Below are 8,999 nucleotides of genomic sequence, written 5' to 3'. Positions count from 1 at the left end.
AGTAGTTTTTTTGTTTCAGCCAGTGCAGGTAAATTTAGGCAGGCCTAGCTAAAAGCTAGGCCTGTTTGTTTTGATCTGGGGGCTGGGAGTGGTTTGAGAGTAGCAGCAGGTGACTGACATGTGGCTTCATCTCTCTGGCGCCCCCCTCTGGTTTATGGAGGGTTCTGGAAAAGAGGTGGGGAGAGAGAATTGGAGTGGCACGGGGTGTATCTGGGAGCCCTAACCAATCCCCAACTAGGATTAGCTGGGGGCAGGTCTCCTATATATACCCAGGGTCAGCCTGCTGTGAGGACGAGTTGTCGGGTGGAAGAATCGAGTGATGGAGTGTTAGGCTGTCATGGCCTTTGAGGGAGCCCCTCTTCTTGGGAGGGTGATCTTGGGTCTGGAGCTCGGGAGCTGGGAAGGAATCTCTCCATACAACCCAAACGAGGGGTGTCCTGAACAGGAGCAGGAGAAGGTTAGCGAGGAACATTGTGGGGCAAGTCATCGGGAGGAATCCATCCGGGCTCGGTGAATGACAGGCACAGTGAGAAGATTTAGGAGAGACAAGCCAGGAGTGTATGTAGAGCAAGAGAGAGAGACTGTGATGTTGCTGGAAATAGAGACAGGCCGCTGCAGCCAGGAGGGTTGGCAGAGTCTGCACAGGACGGACTAGGACCAGTAGTCCACTTAGAAAACAGCTAGCACAAAAAGACTCTTTTCAGTTGCTATTGGTTGCTACACCAAAGGAGACGGCAGACCCCTGCCAGCAAATGTTAAATCCAGAACTGTTGGGCCTTGTTCAGAGTGGGGCCTAACCATGTGCTAGCTGTGCCAGGAATCCAGTTTTGTGCAGTAGAGGAAGCAAAGGTGACTCATAAGTGATGTGCTGGAGGAGTATGGAGCTTTAGAGACTGCAAATACAGATTCCAAATATCTTTAATTCACTTAAATCTGATGTACTGTTCTTTGTTCAGTGAGGAGTAACTGGAAGTGAATGCTGGACTGAGCAGGGTGACTGGTGGAACTACTATACTCAGCGACCCCATGGGGGCACCGCTACACAAATATATAATAGAAACTACTAGAGGTGGCATATGGTCTGCTTTATATGCTTCCTCAACTATAAAGAGTCTTGTACCCCTCTCAGAATACCTTGCACCCCCTTTCCTGCAGTTTCTTACTTAATTAAGCCACAAATCACCAGACGGATAGTAATGTCTGAGTATAGATGCTGGCCCTTGCAATCTTGCTGCCCTAGGCATTGGTCCAATGGAGCCTTGTGGGCATTTATACGAAAGACTATTTAGAAATGTTTTTGTTTTTTTATTTTATTTTTTTAGTATGGAAAAAATCATGTGAATCATTAATATCACACACACAGCTGATTGCATGAAGATAGGATTTGTTTTATTGAAAATCTAGTAGGTGACAAGGACAAGAGAATGATGACCAAAATTCACCAAATTACTGCAGTAGTACACCAGAATATATATATAGTCATGATAATCCTAAAACATTCTAAATAACCAGAATCTAGGGCTTAGTATGTCCACCACAATAAAATATGCATATTGCATGCTAATTATCCATTAATATGTACAATGGTAGACAATACAAATAGGTTCATAACATATTTTTATTAAACCAATGCTTCAACTCTATAATAAAACCTGCACAGGATTATGTTAATAAAACCCCTTAAATTCACAACAGAAAACTAGAGTTCCAATTGAATTAAGCACGCATTTTATATGTGCATTCATGTACTATAGGCACATTTCAAGATGCTGTTTTTGGGTCTTTTTAATCGGAAACTACATTGCGAAGGAGAATTCAGCAAAAATTCATATTCTATTTAATACTGATCAGACTTGTTCATATTCTAACTCATTTTGCATATGATCATTGTAATTTAAAATGACTGATTATGGAACAACTCACTTCTGAGTAAATAAAGCTGCATTGCAACTGTATGTACCATAAGGGTCTGTTTACGCTTGAAAGTGTTACAGTAACACATTCATTACAACTTACTTTTAGGGCATTGTGGTACCACAGGTTATTTGTTCTGAATGGGTTCCAGACCAAGTAAAAATGCTTGCGCTCTATTGTTTTCTCCAAAGCACTACAACATAACCCATATCGGTCCATGTTACTTACTGCATCATACTATAGTATAAATGCATTCTGTTCATGCGTTTGGGTGGCATCCAATGCTGTTGCACAATAAATGCCACTGCAACACATAGCACTACATGTTGGTACAACATCTGCGTATTAAAAGGAATTATTGTAACAAGATGAATGGGCCTGGGCCCTAAAAGTATTGAAAGTGCTCCATGAAAAAAGTGAATGAAAAGTCATATCTTATGCTCTAGTATAATGTAATCCCTAAATAATGTTGGGTGCACGGAAAGATCTTCTTTCATGTTGGATCTTTAAAAGTGTTCAAAGGCCTGATGTAACAGGTGAGTTAACATATTGAAATTAACTTACAATTTAGGTAAACTTGAATAGTTTACCACCAACCTCTAAAGATGAACACATACTGTATCTAACTAATCCTAAACCTTGCATAATTTCAGTTGTGTCTACTGGGTATTTTGGTTAATCTAGTTCATGTCTCATGCCAAGTTTTGCTTAGGTGAAGCAGATACTGAAGGCCACATAAGAAGTAGACAGAGGAAGACACCAAAAGACTTTCTAGAGATAGGATAATACTATTATCCACAAGGTTCTCCAGAAGAGTCATAAACACATTAGCAAACATTATGGTGATTATGATGTTGATGATGACTTTGATGATGTCTATAATGAGTGGGGCTGGTCACATGGTGAACTTTCACTGTGTGGTGAGATTCTGAAAGTAGAAGATATGACAGTTCAAATTAATAAAGATCTATGTCACATTATACAGGGATGCAAATTGTCTATGTTTCTCATATGAATCCACCATATTCCAATTATCATTGTTATTGTTACATAATTAGTCAAGTTGAGAAACCTGCTTATGTACCATGAGTTGTAGATATATTGATTTTAGCAGGGGTACCTCAAGACCTGAAATGTATTTATTTAGTAAACAAGTTGAGAAAGGTTGCCTTGGACAAACATTCAACTATGTATTTGAAAATGTAGTTATTCCTTTATGTTTTGCAGTACCATGAATGCACACAACTTTTGAAGAAACTGTCTACAGCTAGAATAAGTTCCTGTGCAAGACTATTCCACATTTTCACAGCTGAAAACTAATATTGGTAATTTTTGGACCAAAGCTCACCATTGGCACATGGTAGGAAGGGAAGCAGGTTGCTGTCTAATCATTCATAATATTGCCACTTTGAATGCTGTTTGTCCCGTATACAAGCCAGGCCTGTCAAAATGCACAGCAGACAATATGACTGCCATGGAACTCATTAGCAAAAAGGGCCTGGAAATATCTGGCTACATAATGATTTATGCAACGTGAATGTCAGATAGCATTTTGGAAATATATTTGGCTAAAATAAATGTTTATAGAATATGACTGCTGATTAAAGTGATTGGTATTGGGTTTCAGTAAATGAATGCCATTAAGATGGAGATCATGGGGTGGCCTTTTAATTAACAGGAACCTTATTGAAAAGTTTTCGTAATATAATACAAAACAAGGATCGACGGTTATACAGAAAATGCAGGCCAAGTGGCCAAAATAACGATACAGTTTAGGGAAACAAAAGTCATTGTAATAGTTTTTGTATCATCTGACAAAAGTCAGTATAGACCAATAGTCTAAGAGATTTGGTTAATAACTGTAAAGCAGAAAATCTTATGGGGGACCATCAAAACAGGGGTCTCAAAGGTAGGGAAAATATGGGATAGAAAATGGTGGCAGAACGAGGCATATAAATATATACATGAGGAGTAGGGCAAGAACTTTGTTTGTTTAGTTGGAATTCCAGAAGGAATAATGGATAGTAATGACGAATAACGCTAGCTACCACAGGCCAAATATAGCACATGTACAGCAAAAGAGTTAGTATTGATAAATAAGTCATCCTTTCTAATCTCTCGATTAGGTCTGTGTCAGAGTTTGTTAATGGGGTTGTTAGGGGACAAAAGCAGATAAGGGAGGTAGGGGTGATAGGAGAACCAAAGGGGGGCATAGGAGGTCAACGGTTGTTGGGTGGGGTGAGATACAGAGGGAGGGAGGATTGAATAGGGTGGCCTACCCCATTTTGGTGCCTAGCCCCCGGGTCATGGGATTGGGTCACCTTTCAAAGGATCTGTAATGAGGTCCAAACCCTATGGGATGTGTCTAAATGCCACTAATGTCCAGCTACTAGTTAAAATTTTTTCCCATATTTTACATTCTACACATATTTCCACCAGCTCGTGCCCTGCTTTTTAAAGTGGTTCTAATGCCTAAAGGTTTTTTTGCCTTAAGGCATTCTCTGCATTAAGGTAAAAAACCTTCTCTGTGCAGCCCCAATGCCTCCCTTATACTTACCTGAGCCCGACCTCGATCTAACCCTGTACATGAGAGCAGTGGCTCTCTCTGCTCTCTCCCTCCTCATAGATTCAGAGACAGCAGCAGGAGCCACTGGTCAATCACAGTCAGTGAGGAGGGATCGGGGGTGGGGTCAAGCCACATTTTGTGTGTATCTATGGACACACAGAGCCAGGTTGGGAGTAAGCCCCGACAAACGCCCACATAGCAAGCCGCTATGGTGGACACTGTGCAGGGGAGGAGCCAGGAGAGCAGACAGAAAAGGTGGATCAGGCCTGCTTTGTGAAAAACCTTTGCACATAGCAGGTAAGTATGACATGTTTTTTTTTTTTTAAATATAGGTTTAAAATCACTTTAAGAAAATATATGTTTACATACCATGGCTGTCTCCTAGAAAACTTTGACTTGAAGTGCTGAAATGTAAAACACACAGTAAAGAATAATGAAGAAATATATGGTATTCTGACTATTCTGTATGGCTTGATTTAAATAATATATTGTTAAACAAAATGGAAACATTTAATGAACTGTCTGGTTTTAGAATTAAGCTGTTCTCCAAACTGTATTGTTCTATTCTGGTAGCTGATTGAATATTATAGCAAATAAATTATATAAAAATTATTTTAAATATAACAAGTATTTCTTTTCTCTTAAAAGATTCAGTGTGAATTGGTGTTGCTATAAATTGTGGCCTGCATGTTTTATGGAATGTTAGTTCAGTTACTTGTCCCGTGTGAAATACATACTGGATATCATGACCCTCCAATAGGCGCTTATAGGTGGCGATCTCCATCTCCAGATGAGTCTTTTGGTCCATCAGGATCCTGTATTCCTGATTCTGACGTTCCAGGTCAGATCGCATCTGGGTCAGCTGGGACTCTACATTGTTGATCAAACATTGTAATTGGGCAAGTTGATCCCCAAATGTGGCTTCTGTCTCTGCCAAGGTGTTTGCTAGAGCTGATTTCTGGGAAAAAATAGAGAAAGATTGTATAAAAAAAAAAAACAGGTAATTGCAGTACAAACTGTTAGTCTTTGCAGAATGAACTGAAGGTGCTCACAGACTAAAATGACCAGTAACTGGTCATTGACACAAACTTTATTAATTGGCTGGCAATAACACTTACCAAGCTGAGCTGGCTTTGCAGTTCGATTTCTAAGGTTTGGATGGTATGTCTCAAGTCAATGACTTCAGTTTGTACAGACTGGAGTTGTTCAGAACCAGAAGCAACTTCACGATTCAGTTCTTCAGTCTATATAAATAGAAAGTTTGTTAGAGTCATGTACCCCTTAATATATGGAGGCTGATTTCCACACAGTTTTATATATAAAGTCAAAGGAGGTTTATTTCTGATCTTCTGTGAAGAAACATGTCACTAATTTTTAATATACTTTAGCTAGGCTTAAGTTGATTTGCACATTTATATTAGTTTTTATATATTTTAACTTATACCACTGCATTTTTTTCCATTGTGTACATAGGCAACAGCCTTAAAGCCCAGTTGCACCAGTGCAGTAGTTGTGACTGTGCAAGGGGTGTGGTGGACCGCTGAAGATTTCTGTATGAGAGCAGTGGTCCTGATGTTCACTGTCATGGGAAGATTGGGATGGTACATTACAACTGAGCAGTAAAGCTGAACATCATCAATATTTATTGTTTATTGGAATTTAACCATGAAGTATTAGGGCCTAATGATCAAAATTTAATAGATTGCTATCCCACTATTTTTCTAACAGGTTCGACAAGCTTTTTTAGTCTACAAAAAGACGTACCCGTTGTCGGAAAATAGTTTCCACCTCTCTCAGATTCCGCTCCATCAGATTCTCATACTGCTCTCTGATCTCAAACAAGGTTCTATTCAGATCAGCCGATGGAGCAGCATCCACTTCCACATTGACCCTGGCTCCCAACTGAGCTTGCAAAGCGTTGATTTCCTGTAAGTAAAAATGTTAGAAACTAGTTGTGTTATGGGTGCATAATGTGTGCTTTAGAACCTGTGTTGACTTGGCTTTTGGGCTTATGTCAATGTGCAAATGTAGTGGGCTTTTAGATGCATTTCAGAATAGTTTGAGACATTTCTGAGATCATTTAAAGTGTTACTAAACCCCCTGTGGAACCTAAGGGTTTATTCCTCTGTATTGTGTAAAAAGACTGTTTGATTCTGGCTTCTCTGATCCTCCTCTCCTTTCATTGTCCCCTGATAATTTCCTGATAACACAGAGCCTATGGAGTCAAGCTGCACATGCTCAGTTTGGTGTGTATTTGTACAGAGTTTTCTTTTTCTTGATAGAGTGCATGTGATCAGCACAGGGCCAACCAGCACTAAACAGACAGAGGGTCAGGAGTCTTGCAGTTTTATAGGACAGTCAGATAATTCCTCCTACCAGCTTTAACCAGTGCTCAGGTGGACACTGATAGAAGTCACAAGACTGCTCTGACTGCTGATGAGAAAATGTATTTAGCAGTTTTTATTTACTAACATAATTGCATTTCCATGTTCTGTGGGTCACCAGATATAGTGAATGCAGTGTCCTGGGTTTATTAACACTTTAAGTTCATTGACAAATAAAAAAAGATAAAAAAATAACAAAAGGTGTTAAAAGTTCTGAATTTTCCATAGATGGCCCAGGATGGCAGCATACCTCTTTAGCAAAAGTGATTTCAACAATATTTACACCTGCTCTGTAACAGCACATTATGAATTATTTTTCCTAAAATAAATATCTGATTTAACTGGAAAAAGGGGTAACAGATATCCCACCTCCCCATGGTTCCTCTTTATTAGTTGCAGTTCCTCCTGAAGGTTTTCTACTTGTGCCTGTAGATGACATATTTCCTTGTTAATTTCTTCCAGGAGTATACGAAGTCCATTCACATCAGCCTCAACACTGCTTGCCAGTTGGCGTTCCATTTCATACCTGGTGACAAAAGGAAGACAAAGCAATTACTGCTGATATTGATAATAATGATGAAAGATATGAAATATAGAATGGCCTACTTGTTTCTGAAGTCATCTGCTGCTAGACGAGCGTTGTCTATTTGTAATACAATCCTGGCATTTTCCACAGAAGTTGAGGAAATCTGGAAATTATAGGTGTTAATTATTTAATGCAAAGGATAAATTCAGAGAATGTATTGTACAAAGTGTACACTCCATTCAGGTCTCTACACAGCCCTGTACTGTAGTGTCCTCCAGTGCTATCTAGTGTGCTGCAGAAAAATGGCGCAAGTCTGTATTTTTCTGTAACACACATCAGATTGCCCAAAAGCATGAAAAAAATGCACTGAGACCCATTTTGGGTGCTGTATAAAATATGTAATCTGGTATCCTTTTAGATGCCTAATATGCCTAATCTGTTTTTACTGTATATTTTAAATATGTAGGTGTCAGGGTGAGTTTAAAAAATATAAATGTATAATTTATTTACCTGGCCTTGAAGCTCTTGAATGATTCTGAAGAAGCTGCTGTAGTCAGGTAAAGTGCTGGGCTGATTCCTCTCATACCATTCCCGGATATTCCTTTCAAGCTGGGCGTTTTGTTGCTCTAGGGAGCGGACTTTGTCCAAGTAGGAAGCCAAACGATCATTTAAATGCTGCATGGTTTCCTTCCCATTGACATTAAACAAACCATGATGGCTAATAATGCTTTTATGGCTGCTGCTGTGAGCACCTCCATGAACGTGCTTGGATATGGATATTCCTTTGCCTCCTGATCCTCCATGTACACTGGGGGCTCTATAGTGATTACTATGATGGACTTTATGGGAACTTTCATGGTGGGTGGCATGAGATCCTCTATGAGAAGTATGAGAACCTGTAGAATGAAATCTGTGGGAGCCTCCATAGTGGGAAGTATGGGAATCTTCATGACATCCTCCATGATGAGAAGCATAAGAACCCCCGTGGTGATCAGAAGAGTGGGATCCTCCATGATGAGAAGCATGAGATCCCCCACGGTGGTGAGAAGAGTGGGATCCTCCATGATGGCTAATTGAAGATCCTCCATGAGGAACACCATATGTGTGGCTTGGGATCTTAGACAGATGACTACCAACATGGCAGCTTCCATGGTGTGATCCAGCAGAGGAGTGACCACCGTAACTCATGATGATGGATTTGGGTGGTACAGATGACCTAAAAGTGTGTTTCTAAATGGATGTCCTTAACAATATGTTCTCTATTCATTCTGCTGTCTTATATATGGAAGACTGGGAGTGCCACAAAACATTAATTACTAATAATAATGTTTACAAGTATCTGACTGCTCATTTATCCATTGCTTTTCATGCTTGACATTAGGATTTAACATTAAACATTTGGTTATCTGCTTGGAAAACTTTAGACAATTGTAAAACAACTTCACAATAATTAATTTTTTGCTGCCCAGCTCATTAGAAACTTTTGCTCACTCCACCCTAAAAATAAAACAATAAAGGAAAAGCCAACTGACTTGGCTGAACACACCTCAAATAAAACACTCAAAAATGCAATATTGCAATGATAAACTAATGAAACAATTAATCACAG

General features: G+C 39.5%; 1 protein-coding gene across 1 annotated transcript; it reads right to left on the bottom strand.

Moving 5' to 3' along the window:
- Positions 1-2,741: 2,741 nt before the first annotated feature.
- Positions 2,742-8,657, bottom strand: LOC141113769 (keratin, type I cytoskeletal 19-like). Its single transcript, XM_073607049.1, is given in 9 exon segments — positions 2,742-2,842; positions 4,850-4,884; positions 5,218-5,438; positions 5,599-5,724; positions 6,245-6,406; positions 7,234-7,390; positions 7,471-7,553; positions 7,901-8,618; positions 8,620-8,657. Coding segments are annotated over 9 exon segments (1,641 nt in total).
- Positions 8,658-8,999: the final 342 nt, after the last annotated feature.

This window comes from Aquarana catesbeiana, linkage group LG12, assembly GCF_042186555.1.
Source record: "Aquarana catesbeiana isolate 2022-GZ linkage group LG12, ASM4218655v1, whole genome shotgun sequence".
NCBI lineage: Eukaryota > Metazoa > Chordata > Amphibia > Anura > Ranidae > Aquarana > Aquarana catesbeiana.
The sequence above is the reverse complement of the archived record's forward strand: the minus strand, read 5'-3'. Positions and strand labels throughout refer to the sequence as shown.